This window comes from Stegostoma tigrinum, chromosome 30 (genome assembly GCF_030684315.1).
Source record: "Stegostoma tigrinum isolate sSteTig4 chromosome 30, sSteTig4.hap1, whole genome shotgun sequence".
NCBI lineage: Eukaryota > Metazoa > Chordata > Chondrichthyes > Orectolobiformes > Stegostomatidae > Stegostoma > Stegostoma tigrinum.
In genome coordinates this window covers 44,303,541-44,318,782 of record NC_081383.1, presented here as the reverse complement: position 1 = coordinate 44,318,782, position 15,242 = coordinate 44,303,541, and the positions used below count along the sequence as shown (strand labels likewise).

The 15,242-nt window shown below is 45.0% G+C and overlaps 1 protein-coding gene across 6 annotated transcripts in view; it reads left to right on the top strand.

Moving 5' to 3' along the window:
• LOC125465803 (tropomyosin alpha-3 chain) overlaps window positions 1-15,242 on the top strand; it is an 86,444-nt gene that overhangs the window by 24,527 nt on the left and 46,675 nt on the right. The window contains exon 1 of one of the 6 annotated variants that reach the window (XM_048559666.2): window positions 2,254-2,612. The exons of 3 other annotated variants lie outside the window; for them this stretch is intronic. In XM_048559666.2, the coding sequence (XP_048415623.1) occupies window positions 2,481-2,612 (132 nt within the window). In that variant the 5' untranslated portion in view covers window positions 2,254-2,480. Of the gene's footprint in view, window positions 1-2,253; window positions 2,613-15,242 lie in introns of those variants that run through there. 2 more of the 6 variants (XM_048559671.2, XM_048559670.2) reach the window with 2 other exon arrangements.

Genomic DNA, 15,242 nt, shown 5'->3' with positions numbered 1-15,242 from the left:
CGAAGATGGAGAGTAAAGAAGATAGGTGGAGAGGGTGTAGGTGGGGAGGTAGGAAGGGCATAGGTCAGTCCAGGGAAGACGGACAGGTCAAGGAGGTGGGATGAGGTTAGTAGGTAGCTGGGGGTGCGGCTGGGGGTGGGAGGAAGGGATGGGTGAGAGGAAGAACCGGTTAGGGAGGCAGAGACAGGTTGGACTGGTTTTGGGATGCAGTGGGTGGGGGGGAAGAGCTGGGCTGGTTGTGTGGTGCAGTGGGGGGAGGGGATGAACTGGGCTGGTTTAGGGATGCAGTAGGGGAAGGGGAGATTTTGAAACTGGTGAAGTCCACATTGATACCATATGGCTGCAGGGTTCCCAGGCGGAATATGAGTTGCTGTTCCTGCAACCTTCGGGTGGCATCATTGTGGCAGTGCAGGAGGCCCATGATGGACATGTCATCAAGAGAATGGGAGGGGGAGTGGAAATGGTTTGCGACTGGGAGGTGCAGTTGTTTGTTGCGAACTGAGCGGAGGTGTTCTGCAAAGCGGTCCCCAAGCCTCCGCTTGGTTTCCCCAAGCGGAGGCTTGGGGACCGCTTTGCAGAACACCTCCGCTCAGTTCGCAACAAACAACTGCACCTCCCAGTCGCAAACCATTTCCACTCCCCCTCCCATTCTCTTGATGACATGTCCATCATGGGCCTCCTGCACTGCCACAATGATGCCACCCGAAGGTTGCAGGAACAGCAACTCATATTCCGCCTGGGAACCCTGCAGCCATATGGTATCAATGTGGACTTCACCAGTTTCAAAATCTCCCCTTCCTCTACTGCATCCCTAAACCAGCCCAGTTCATCCCCTCCCCCCACTGCACCACACAACCAGCCCAGCTCTTACCCCCCACCCACTGCATCCCAAAACCAGTCCAACCTGTCTCTGCCTCCCTAACCGGTTCTTCCTCTCACCCATCCCTTCCTCCCACCCCAAGCCGCACCCCCAGCTACCTACTAACCTCATCCCACCTCCTTGACCTGTCCGTCTTCCCTGGGCTGACCTATCCCCTCCCTACCTCCCCACCTACACCCTCTCCACCTATCTTCTTTACTCTCCATCTTCGGTCCGCCTCCCCCTCTCTCCCTATTTATTCCAGTTCCCTCCCCCCATCCCCCTCTCTGATGAAGGGTCTAGGCCCGAAACGTCAGCTTTTGTGCTCCTGAGATGCTGCTTGGCCTGCTGTGTTCATCCAGCCTCACATTTTATTATCTAGGTGTATGAATGGGAAGGGTTTAAGAGGGATATGGGCCAAATGGGGTAAGATTAATTTAGGATATCTGGTCAACATGGACGAGTTAGATTGAAGGGTCTGTTTCTGTGCTGTATATCTCTACGACCCTTCCTCAGACCTGATGGTAGCGAGATACCATTTGGCTTATAATAAGTTCTGAGTGTCACCGGACCTGAAACGTTAACTTCGATTTCTCTCCGCAAATGCTGCCAGACCTGCTGAGCTTTTCCATCAACTTCTGTGTTTGTTTCTGATTTACAGCATCCACAGTTTTGTTTCAAATTAATGTCTAGACAGTTATGGGCCAAACGAAGGCAATGAGACGAGCTTAATTTGGGAAACCTGGTTGGCACCGACAAGTTAGGCCAAAGGGTCTGTTTCCACCCTAATGCTGAGAATTGATGATGAATGTGTCCCGAGGAGGTTTGTTTTCCTCAGCGTTGTAGGTGCAGGGGAGGAAAAAATTTTCAGAGGAAATGATAAGGTTTTGGAAAATACTTGATGTTAGGTTGGAGGGTGCGATCATACTCTTGGGGGGAGCCAGAGCTGGTCTTCAGCTAGTGCTTGAAGTAGAGGTCAGTTCCAACAAAATCAGACTGCTTCTTTTTTAAAAAAAGTGACAGATAGATCTGAGAGAACAGAATTCAGAGCGCCATGGGCTAGAGTTAAAAGTGTCAGAACTGATAGTAGTTCTCAATGAAAAGAATGAGTCCAGAAGTAGGAGTTCAATTTGCAGAGAGAGGGAGATGTTTGAAAACAGAATTAACCTACATATTCCGCAGATGCTTAAACGCAGAGGGCGTTTAAGGCTCGTTTATATTTTTTTCAAAAAAAAGCAAAAGGCTGAAACTTTCCTCTGGGCCGAGATCGCTCTTTCGAGTTTCTCCGACACTTCCCACCCTTTTTTCCCCCCCAACTCATTCCCAAATAAGGACAAAAGTTCCATATTTTAGCATGGAAGTGCCCTCCCTATGGTGTAATAGGGGCTGCTCCCATTGGTGTGATTCAGCGAGTGGCAAATCCCCTCTTCATTCGACCGCCAGAAAGAGAGGAGCGAGTGTGAGAGAGACAGGGAGAAAGAAAGAGTGCAAGAGAAAGTAAGAAAGAGTGTGTGTGTGCGGAAGAGAGAGAGAAAGCGAAATAGAGTGAGAGGGACAGAGAGAGAAACGAACAGGGAGAAAGAGAGTGAGTGAGTGAGTAAAGAGAGATTATCCTCACAGCATGGCCGGAGCCACTTCTCTGGAGTCAGTGCGGCGGAAGATCCAGAGCCTGCAGCAACAGGCGGACGAAGCGGAGGAACGGGCCGAGCGGCTGCAGCGAGAGCTGGACAAGGAGCGCGAACTGCGGGAGAAAGTCAGTGAGAAGCGCGGCTCTGGGCATGGTAGGGGTGGTGGCTGGCCGGAGGTAGGACCCGGGGGAGGAGGGCGCCAAGGCCTCCGGCTCTCACAAAGCAGGGCGGTGGTCACCGAGCCAGCGGCGGGGTTGCCGCGGGTCCTAGTGTCCAACCACGGAACAGACCGAAGGCACAACTTCCAGGAGAGCTGCAGCTTTAAGCCAGCGAAAGTTTAGACTAGGGCGTGGGGTGGGTTAAATTGGGGAAAAAAATGGGAAAATCTAATTCAGAGATTCAAACAATAGTTGTAACGAGTTCTACTTACCCACAAAATGTCTAGTTTAATACTTCTCATTGAATTTCCTGTGGCAGAGCTTAGAAAGTTCTCAAACACTTTTCAAAAAAAAGTGATGATTGGAGACCGTGAAACATTTGGTCTAGAAATAGCAATATTTTGGTGAAAAGTTAAATAGGAAAAAATTAACTGTTGTAAATGTTAGGAGCAGCCTAATAGCAGTATAAAGAGAGAACAAATCGAGGGTGTTGTTTAAATTTTATGATCGTTGTGTAAATAAGTTTTGAGTTTTCTTTTAAAAATGAATCAAGAATATAATTACAGCAGTCAGCACACATTGCAAAAAGGATTGGTCATGTCTGACTGGTCTTCTAGGAATGTTAGGGGTCATGTGGTAGATATAATGTATTTGCATTCTTCAGAAAGCCTTTGTTGGGTTGACTTGGAATGAGTTTTTTTTGACTGGGGAGTATTTGCTAGTGCGGGTTGATGGTGGAGGAATGCATCCCCCTATCCGTACACACTGATCCACACTTGTTTAATCCTAATAGCATTGTGAATTGTCAGGAAGTAGGATTTTGCCCTCACTGCTGGGAGTCTGTGAACCAGCCTGACAGTGGTGTAACAGAGACAGAAGGCCTGTGTTAAGTAGGAGTCTTGGCAGACAGGCTGTGGGTGGGATTGCAGACTTTTTCTGGGTATTGGGGTAGTTTGTCCTGTGTAGGAACATTTTCACTACAGCAGGGGCCCTTTCTTTGGTATCCGAGGCCTCAGCAGGAGGACTTATTGGGCTGCTCCTTAATACAGCTCAGAAGTGTCAATTTTGAGGCCAAGTAGGAAACTCCCATTAAGTGGGCATCAAATGCTCACTTAAAGACCTCAGTTGTATAGACTTCAGGGGGAGGGGTGACTGAGAGTGCAGTGGAAAGACCACCTGGGGAATATTACTGGCCCTTTCCCCCAGTGCAGGAGAGTGTAAAATTCGGCTCTTAATGTTAGAACATCTGGACTCAGGAGACCAGAACAGATAGCAATGCCTGGAAAATAAGAAAAAAACAGAAGGAGCACACTCAGTTGGCTGAATAGCCCACTTCTCCTACATCTTGGACAAGTTTAGTGGGGTGTAAATGGTGGGAAGTGGTATTACACAGGGTTTGGTGCTATTGCTAACAGAATCTCAGAATTGTTAAAGCAGTGATGGAGGCCATCCAGTCCGTGGTGCATGCACTGTTCTGTTATCTAGTGCCAAGCTTGAGCCTTTCTCCCCACACCCTCGCACACCATTTCTATCTAAATAACCATCGGATGCCCTTTCTTGTATGCATCAATTGAACTTGCCTCCACTGCATTTCCAGGCAGTGCATTCCAGGCCATAATTACTTGCTGTGTTTTAAAAAAAAAGTTTTACTCAGTTAATCCTTGCGTCTCTTGCACGTCATTTTAAATTTATTTCTTCACAGTATTTTTTTTTCTTTTGAGTGATGGGCTGGCACAGTGGTTCAGTGGTTAGCACTGCTGCCTCTCAGCACCCAGGTTTGATTCCACGCTCGGGTGAGTGTGTGGAACTTGCACATTATCCCCGTGTCTGCGTGGGTTTCCTCCGGGTGCTCTGGTTTCGTCTCACAGTCCAAAGATGTTAGGTGGATTGGCCATGCTAAATTGCCCGTAGTGCCCAGGGATGTGTAGATTAGGTGGGTTAGCCATGGGAAATGCAGGGTTACAGGGATGGGAAGCTCTTCGGAGTGTCAGTGTAGATTGGATGGGCCAAATGGCCTGCTTCCACACTGTAGCAATTCTGAGCGGGAACAGCTTTTCCCTATCTACTCGATCAAGCCCGCTCATGATTTTTAAAACCTCTATCAAATCTCCAGTTAGCTGCTAAATCTCCAAGGAAAAGAGTCTCAACTTCCATCTATCCTCATCACCTGAAGTTTTTAATTCCTATGACCATTGCACTGTCTCTCCAGGGTGTTTAAAACTTTCTGTAATGTGGTCCCAGAACTGTGTACAGTACTCCAGCTGAGGTCTAAAAGTGTCTTGCACAAGTTTAACATCATCTCCCTGTTCTTGTACTCTACTCACTTGTTGAGTAAAGCCAAGGGTGCTGTATGTTTTATGAACTGCTCTCTCCACCTGTCCTGTCATCTTCAATGATCTATGCACACATACCCAGGACCTCTGCTCCCGTGCCCCTTTCAGGATTGTATTTCCTTTTTGCCCACTGTCTCGATGAATAATTAGGATTCAACAGTTGAGTTTCAAAATTGATGAATGAGTTAAAATTTGAGTTGTAATTAATAGAATATGACAGTAACATAAATTTGAAAATGTGCATGTTGTTAGCAAATTTAACTTCAGTATTGGTAAGGGCCGAGAACAAATAAACTGCAAATACTTGAAAATAAGTAGAGGACTCTCATTACAGATAAACAAATCACTAAAAGCAGGATCATAGGTAAATCAAAGCATTTTAAAAACTCTTAAGTACCTGGGGTTCATTTCTAGGAATTATTGAGAAGAAAGCATTATGTTAAGTTTGATTAGAATCTTAGACCAAGCTTAGAGTTATGTATCCAGTTCTAGTCTTTGTTATAAAAATGATATAGAGACACTAGGTAAGGATTAAAACAGAAATGCTCAGGATGACACCAGGACTGACAGGATGTCATTTGTCAGGAAACACTTGACCAGTTTGGGCCCCTCTTCCCTCAAATGGAAAAGACTTAGGGATGACCTACCAGAGATTCTTATAGAATCATGGAGATATACAGCACGGAAACAGACCCTTCAGTTCAACACAATGCTAACAATGTATCCTAAATTAATCTAGTGCTGCTAGCCAGCATTTGGCCCTACCCTTTAAGCTCTTCCTGTTCATGTACCTATCCAGGTGCGTTTTAAATGTTGTAATTGTACCAGCCTCCTCCACCTCTGGCTGTTTATTCCATACCTACAGATACCCTCTGTGTGAAAAACTTACCCCTTCAATCCCTTTTAAATCTTTCCCCTCTCACCTTAAACCTATGCCGTCTAGTTTTGGACTCCCCTACCCTGGGAAAAAGACCTTGGCTATTCATCCTACTCACACCCCTCATGGTTTTATAAAACTCTATAAGGTCACCCCTCAGCCTCTGACACTCCAGGGAAAATAGCCCAAGCCTATTCTACCCCTCCTTGTAGCTCAAACCCTCCAAACCAGGTAACATGTTTGTAAATCTCTTTTGAACCCTTTCAAGTTTCATGACATTTTTCCTGTAGCAAAGAGAGTAGAACTGAATGCAGTATTCCGAAAGCAGCCTGACCAATGTCCTGTACAGCCACAACGTGACATCCCAATTATAAAGGTATATGTACCTGATGCCTACTTCACTACCCTGTCTATCTGTGACTATACTTTCAACAAACTATGAACCTATACCCCTAGGTCTCTAATTTAATGTTTTGAAAAGAATTAATGGACTACTAGAACATATTTAAAATGCTCTACATATGGTGACTGAGGAGAGGGGTTCAAGGGGAGGAGGAACACTAAAATAGACTCATTGGCCTTGTGCTGTGGTGTGAACTCCTGACTGAAGGACAGTGTCAAAGGCTTGCTGTCACTCGACAACTGAACATATCTCACTGGTATCAAATCCCACGTGAACAATTCATATATTCTACAACAACTTTGTTAACATAGCACCTTAGCATGACTGTCCCAACATGTTTTACAGGATCATGAAGTAAATTTGATCCCAAGCTACACAAGGAGGTATTGGGATAGATAATGAAAAACTTAGATTAAAGAACACCTGGCAAGAGATGGCCAAGATGGAGCGGGTTAGGGATGGTCTTCAGGAGTTCAGTCAGCTGAAGGCATATTAACCAGCCTAGAAGCGGTGCTCCTAAAGGAGTGTGACACTACAGCAAATACTGACATAGGGAGAGGCAAGGCCTTTGAGGAATTTGATAACGGGGATGTGAATTTTAAAATTGAACTGTTGCTTAACCCAAGAGCTGGACTCGGTAGGTGAGGACACAAGCAATCAATGAAGACTTTTGGGTGTGAATGTTGACACTGGCCAAGAGTTTTAGATCCAGAGATTTGAGTGAAAGAGATAAGCCAGGAGTGTTTTGGGGTGACAACAGTCATGAATTTTAACAGCTGATGATCTGGGACAGACAAAATCAAATAATGCAACAGAAGTGAAATTGGGCAGTCATGGAGATGAGGTGGATATGTTGCCAGACACTCGCAGTGGGGTGCAATATAATAATGGAGGTGTGAAGAGTCCGTTACAGTGGGGAAGGTTCTGAATGCTTTTGTTGTGGTTGATAGGTTTGCATGCAGTGTGCTTGCAGTTTTCCATATGCCTGTCCTGTGTTTTTAGATGTAATTAATTATATTATTGTGTGGACATGTGCCCTACTCAATGTTGGCATTTGTAATCCATCCCTAGTTGCCCTGGAAATAAACTCTTTATGTACTTCAGAGGGCATTTATGGTCAGCTACTTTGTCCGCGAGACTGCAGTCACATGTAGACTGGATTGCAAATTTCCTTCACCGACATTTCTGTACCCATCTAATTCACTCTTGTACTCCAACAAAATTGGTAACCTTTATTGCCTGGCATACTCCCCACTCTACTGTTCCCATCAAGCTGGGGAATCATCCCTGATTCAATGAAATACAGAAGAGCATGCCAAGAGTAGCACCAGTTATACCTAAAAATGAGTGGTCGTCCTGGTTAAGGTGCAGAATAGAACTACTCGAACTTGTGTGTGAAACAGTGGAAGCAGCATTTGGTAGACAGGGCTATGTGATTCCAGAACTAAAAGTCAAATCTAGGTTCTGTGACATCTGATCTTAACTGGAGGCGGACAGTTAATCAGTTAGAGAGGACGAGGAACAATAAACGTCCTCCATTCTCAGTGATGAGGGGGAGAGGTGGGATCCTGCACATCGGTGCAGAAGATGAGACCAAAGGATTTTGCAACAATATTCACCCAGAAATACTGAATGGATGATCCATCTCAGCCTCCTCCATTGGTCCCGAGTGGTCACAGAAACCACTTTCAATTCACTGCATGTAGTATCAAGACAAAGCTGAAGGCACTGGATACTGCAAAAGCTATGGGTTCTTTTTTAATTCAGTCATGGGATGTGGACATCACCGGCCAGGCCAGCATTTATTGTCCATCCCTAATTGCCCAGAGGGCAGTTGAGAGTCAACCACATTGCTGTGGGTCTGGAGTTACATGTAGGCCAGACCAGGTAGGGATGGCAATTTCCTTCCGTAAAGGACATTAGTGAACCAGATGAGTTTTCCTCTCAATAAGCAATGGTTGCATGATCGTCATTAGACTCTTTATTCCAGATTCAATATTCTTGTTCTGGGTTCCGAGAACATTACCTTGTTCTCTAGATAGTCTAACAATAGTACCAGTAGGCCATCTCCTTCCCTGACAACATTCTGGCAATAGTACTGAAGACTTGTGCTCTGGAACCCTCCTCTTTCCTAGTCAAGCTGTTTCAGTACAATCACGACACTGGCATCTACCCAACAATGTGGAAAATTTTCCTGTCCACCAAAAAAAAACAGGACAAATCCAATTACCGCCCCATTATTCTACTGGAGCATTAGTAAAGTACAAGTGCTATTGAGAGACTATAGCAAAGAAGTAACTTAGCACTCACAGTGGGTTCTGCCAGGACCACTCAGCTCCTGATCTCATCAGCAGCTTGGTCCAAACATGGACAAAAGAGCTGAACTGGTTGGAGTCATACCTGACACAGGGAAGATGGTTATGGTTGTTGGAGGTCAGTCATCTCAGCTCCAGGCTATCTCTGCAAGAGTTCCTCAGGTTTGTGTCCTAGGTCCAGTCAGCTTCAGCTGCTTCATCGATGACCTTTGCTCCATCATAAGGCCAGAAGTGGGGATGTTCACCGATGATTGCACAATGTTCAGCACCATTTGTGACTCCTCAGATACTGAAGCAGCCCAAGTCCAACTTCAGTGATGCCTGGACAATATCCAGGCTTGGGCTGATGTATGACATTAATGTTACTTTTCACTTAAGTTCAAGGCAATGATCATCTCAGCAAGACAGAATCCAGCAAGCATCCTTTGATTTTTCAATGGTATCAATATCACTGGATCCCTCGTTACCAACATCCCGGGGGTTACCATTGACTAGAACCTGAACTCTTCTGGTTATAGACCATATAAACAAAGTGGTCACAAGAGCCGGTCAAAGGCTCGGAATACTGCATCAAGTAACTCATCTCCTTGCGCTCCAGAGCCTGTCCACCATCAACAGGGCACAAGTCAGAAGTGTGATGGAATACTCCCCACTTGCTTGGATGGGTGTTATTCCGACAACACTCAGGAAGCTTGACGCCATCCAGGACAAAGCAACCCGCTTGATTGGCACTACATCCACAAGCGTGCATTCCCTCCACCACCAGCGCTCAGTACCAGCGGTGTGTACTACCTACAAGATGCCCAGCAGAGATCCTTTAAGACAGCACTTTCCAAACACACAACCATTTCTATCTAGAAGGACAGGGAGGCAATTCCACGGGAGCACCACCACCTTCATGTTTTCCTCCAAGCTACTAACCATTCTAACTTGGAAATATATCACCTATCCTTCACTGTCACTGGGTCAACTCACAGCACAAGGACTGTAGCAGTTCAAGAAGGCAGCTCACCACTGCCTTCGCAAAGGCATTTAATACCGGCTTGGCTTAGTCTGCCATGGCCATATCGTGAAGGACTAAATCTGAAATCTCTGCAGTTTTTCTTGAACGTGCAGCTCTGCTGAGGGTGCTACCCACTGTGCCACAGGTCGACGTTAAAAAGACTATCCTCACCTGGTTTGCAGAAAATCCCAGGGGAATGGTACTGCTTGAGTTGCTCTTTTTGAGAACCTGCTTAGACATGATTGGCCAAGTGACCATCTTCTGTTGTGTGGCCATTTGGTTCCAGTTCGGTGGTCATTCTGTTAACTGTTTGAAGCCTGTGTCCTCTCTTTACTAAACGTTCTGCTAGTGAAGACAGTTTCCAGGAAGGTCTGGTGGGTTTGAAGGTTTGGTTCTGGGCATTATTGGCCCTTATCCTGTATAGATTTTCTTTTGGCAAGGACTGCTGTTGTTCAAGCCACGCTCTCTTTTCCCCTGCCCCCATTTTGCTAGGGTCTTCCTGACAAGGCCCAGAGAACCCAATCTGCCTGTCTGGACTCCACTGACTCTGCATTGGCTAACTGTCTGAATAATGCCAATGGGCTCTTGAGAGGGAGCAGCTTCTGGATGCAGGACATCAGTCTTACAAGTGAAATTCCCACGGGAAAATCCTTTAGCAGGAACTGAGATCTGGGCAGCAGCCTGTATGTGACCTGATTGAAGTTCTGTCAGGACTAAAGTCAGGAAATGACAAAGTAGGATTGCCAGTGGTTCTCTTGGTGGTGGATACCCTGATCCACTACTGTGACCTTTTTAAATTTAGTCCAATGTGTCTGTGAGGAACAGTAAGCATATCATCTATGGCCTCTGGTACAAACTCACCCATCTCTGCACTAAAGGGGAGTAAATAATCTCCATTTTCTCTGGCCGGCTGTGTTTGAAGCCACTTTTGACCGGTTTGAGAATGGAGAAGTCAAGGAAAATGGATGTCACAGACACTTCTTTTTAGCTTGTTTCTATGTGGTCTGAGCTCTGTGCCTGTCCTGTTGAGTTTTGATGGTGGGTATCAGACGTTGAGAATGCTGTCACTGCCGTGTGTGACCGACCCAGCCATCCAAACTTTGTGAGATCAAAGTTTCAATGGCACTTGTCGTTTTGAGGTGCCTTGAGTGCAGTGCCTCTGCAGATTGAAATGTTGTCCTTACTGCTATATTCATCTCCAACTGCTGAGATTTCTGCCACGCTTCAATTCTGCATATTCCTGACTTTGACCACTCCATCAGCCAGAGTCCTCATCTCTGGAACTCAGCTCCCAGAGTTGGTAATGAAACCAGTGCTTTCTGTGGTTTAGGATGAATGCTGATGGGAAAGCTGGAATTATTCCACTTGTTATTAGCCCTCAAACTATTGTTGAAAATAGAGGGATGAACAATTTTGTTTTTTCTTCTGAAAATCAATTTATTGTCAGACAGAAGTCAGTCTGATTTGTCCAATGATAGGTGCTCTGCTTCTTTGCCCACCTCTGTCTCTGTTTTTCAACCCCCTCCCACCCTCAGTTTCTCCAGAACTTTGTTTATAATTCAGAAGAATTGCAAACGTTACAGACTTGTTCAAAAAGTTTATAAAAAGCCACAGGCCGATCAGTTTAACCTCCAGTAGTAGGACAAAGCTAGTTAGGAACAAAATTAATAGCTACTTGGAAAAATGTGATCTCAGTGAGGAAAGTCAGCATGTATTTGTTAAGGGGAAATTGTCTATAACTAAGCCGTTAGCATTTATTTGAGGTAACAGAAGGTTGATGTAATGCACAAGTTGAGGCTTGAACTGGAGCAGAGTTTATAGGTAAAGTGCTATTGGGGGTCAGTGTTAAGGTCATCACTCTTTTTTGGATATGGATTCAATACCTAGCTCATGGTGTACAGGGCACAGTTCCAAAGTTTGCAGAAAATACAAAATTTGGAAGCATTGCTAAGTGTGAGGTGATTAGCTTAAAACTTCAAAAGGTTGTAGCCAGGTTGGTGGAATGGGTGGACAAGTGAGAGATTAGATTTAATGCAGAGATGTTTGAGATGATTATTTTTGGAAGGAAGAGCCAAAGGAGACAACAGAGGGTTTAGAACAACATGAACCAAATGCTGGTCAAATAGGAATAAGTCAGATTGGAATGTCTGATTGGTACAGATGTGTTGGACTAAAGGGTCTGTTTCCGAATGACTGTTGCTGAAAACATAAAATAGAGGACACAATTCTAAAGGGAGTGCAGTAGCAGTGGGGCTGGGTAGATATATATATGTCTAAGTCATTAACAATGATGGCAGGATCAGTTGAGAAACCAGTAAATAAAGTACACAGAATCCTGGTTTCTATTAAAAGGGGAACAAGGAATTTACATTAAATAAAAAGAAAGCCATGGTGCCACATCCTGTGAACGAGTATTTTTTTTAAAAAATCAGCAGGTCTGGCAGCATCTCTGGGGAGCGGGCTGAAACAAAGTTAACATTTTGAGTCCAGTATGATACTTCCTTAGTACTCCCACAGATGCTGTCAGACTTTATTAGCCCTTAAACTATTGTTGAAAATAGAGGGATAGACAATTCTGTTTTCTTCTGAAAATCACCTCATTCTCAGTCAGAGGTCAGTGTGATTGCCCAATGATAGGTGCTCTTCCCTGGACTCTGTTCCCCCCACCCCCAACCCTTAGTTTCTCCAGAACTCTGTTTATAATTCTGATTTCCAGCATCTGCGGTAATTTATATTTTTATTTGAAAATTTACATAAAACTTGTACAAGTGCCAGATCTGGCTATTTTGTGTTCAGTTCTGGGGACAGCACCGTGGGGGGAATGTGAAGGTATTAGAGAGTGAGCAGAAAATGTCGGTCCCACAGTGAGGAACTTTAGAGTGGAAAAGTTGGGATTATTTTCCTTGGCAATGAGAAGACAGCGAGCTGTTCAAATACCTGGGCAGACATAGACAATTTAGTGAATAGATAATGAAGTTGTTGTAGAAGGATGGGGAATTGGTGGAGTGGGCAAGTAAAGTTAGCTGGTGATACTCCATGGGAGTTGGGAATGCTGCAGTGCCAAATGGTGAAGACCCAGCCTGCTGTCTCTCTGTTGGATGTAGAATAACTGGTAGCACTTTTTGCAAATTCTCGATCGAGTCAGTGTGGAGACATTTTTCCTATTGGCAGAAAGTCAAAAGTCAGAAGATATTGATTTTCAAGTGAACCAGAGGGAAATTTGAATCCTCAGCATGTGGTTCGGATCTGGAATGTCCCGACTGAGAGTGTGGGAGAGGAATTTTCGATTGTGGCTTTTAAGAGATTCAGATAATTATCCAGAGAGAAATTGTAAGGCTGTGGAGAAGAGGCCGGAGAGTGCAACTATATGGATTGTTCTGACACAGAGGTGGCATGAACATTATGGGCCAAATGGCCTCCTGTGCTGTAACCATCCTTTGATTCTAAGGATGTGAGTGTTTTCCCGAGTAAATAATTATCCTTGGAATAACAAAACACATGTAAGACTGATCATGATCACATTGCTGTTGGTTTGGCCTGCTGAACAGTAGTTTCCTCTTTTAGAATAGGCATGGCAAATTGGAAATACTCTAATGGCTTTCTTGTGCATCCTGAGTTCACATAAAGCCTTATGAAAGGCTCTGTCTTTGTTGAGATGATACAGTTCATCTTTAAAGTCTGGATTCTAAACCCATTGGGAAATCTGTTTGGTTTAACTACAGTGTGTGGGAGGTGGTGTTTAGACATTTTCACCTCGATCTGGACTTGAATTCTACTCGGGCAAATAGCATGAAGTAAGCATTGGAACACTTCTCTATTCCATAACCTGGGAGTCTCCCAGCTTGCATTTACACAATGTTTTAAGCGATCCTTGCACTCAGACTCTTCTTGGCACCTTACAGTAGACTGAGCATGATCACGGTCAGTTGCCTTTGCACCAATTTCAGTGGACAGCTTGGCACAGCCTGGTGGTGTCTCCTGCTTTAGTGGGGCTGCCCAGTTTTCTCGGGAGTTGTACCTGATGGCCCTGACCAAAGCAGTTTACAGCCAGTGGCATACTTGTCAATGTGGGTACTGCTCTAGTACAATGAACGAAGCAACCAATTTGGGTACAACAAACTCCAAACAAACAGCAATGAAATAATGTATCAGAGATAATGGGAACTACAGATGCTGGAGAATCCGAGATAACAAGTTGTAGAGCTGGATGAACACAGCAGGCCAAGCTTTGTGCTCCTAAGATGCTGCTTGTCCTGCTGTGTTCATCCAGCTCTACACTTTGTTATCTAGCATTGAGATAATGAGCAGGTTTTCTACTTCAGGGATTTATATTTGCTAGGACCTTTAGGGAGAGCTCCCCTACAGCTCTTTGTACAATCTCAGTGAGGACGTGGGCTCTCGGTTTCATGTCTAATTTGTTAGACAAACCTCTGAGAGTGCAGCACTCCCTCAGTACTGGATAATATGCTCAAGCCTTTGGAGTAAGTCCTGCACCCACAAGCTCTTGACGACGAACAGTATGTGCTCACTAAAGATGGAGACTGCCACTCAAAGCGGTGATGCCTGGATCTCTGCAGTCATTTTGCGATTCTTACTTAGACTCTGTTGTTCCTACTGTTGGAGGGAAGCTTGCCATTAGTCAGACTGGTCCTGTGTCCCAGACTCTAAAGGACCAAGGTTAAGCACCCTGCTGCAGCAGAGCAAATGCAAATGACAGAAGGGAGGTTCTCAAGTTACCATTCTTATGTTCTGGCCTTCTGAACTGTACACACCCGGTGAGGCCTTTCCTGTGTTGAACAATGGGATTTCCTTCCTAACCAATAAATCTGAGCACTGAGCAATGAGAGAGCTAACTGCGCTGAAGCATTGGAGTCTCCACATTTGAAAGGTACAAAAATTTGACCAAGTCCTCACTTTTTTCCCTGGAAGCCAGTGTCTTTTCCCCAAACTGCCACCCCCAAACTCCTGCAAAAAGTAAAATAATGAATATGGAACCATTTGCTAACTTTTTTTTTAAGCAGGGGAATCTGCATCATTTGACCAGGCCTGGAGTGGAAAGTCACTGATCTGTTAAGGGGAATGAGGAAAGAATTTACTACTGAGCTCATTATACCACAAACAGAGCATTCTGATCCTTCTGGCTACATTTACATTCTGTAGAATATGGTTCAGTCGTAATGGGCCTTGGGGTAGAAAGTCCAATTGGGAAGTAACAGTAATGCCTGAAAATGACCGTACTGTCACTCCGTTTTGAAGATGAGTTGTGCCAATGTGTCTGTTTGCAAAGTTTTACTGTGTTTCTCCTTTATCCTTTAAATTGCTCTGCACAGTAAGTGACCAGTGATTGATGAAAGGTTTTTGCGCTCTATGTTTGACTCCATGTGGTAGCCCACCACTATCTCAATCCACCTGTCACTCTGGGCTACTTCTGACCCTCCTTAGCCCTCTCAAACTTGGCACTTCAGAGATACTGGCTGCTCATGACCACTCTCCCTTTTGGGTCGGTACATATGCTGAGGGGTGGTGAGTCATGCCGTTAAAATTCAGTTGGGAGTGAAAGTCTGTTGTTTAGGCCCTGCTTCGGGTCCGTTTAGAGTGATACATGTGATGCATCGAGCTGAAACCACAATGTAGATGATTGGAGTTTGCAAAGTCAAGCTCCTCTG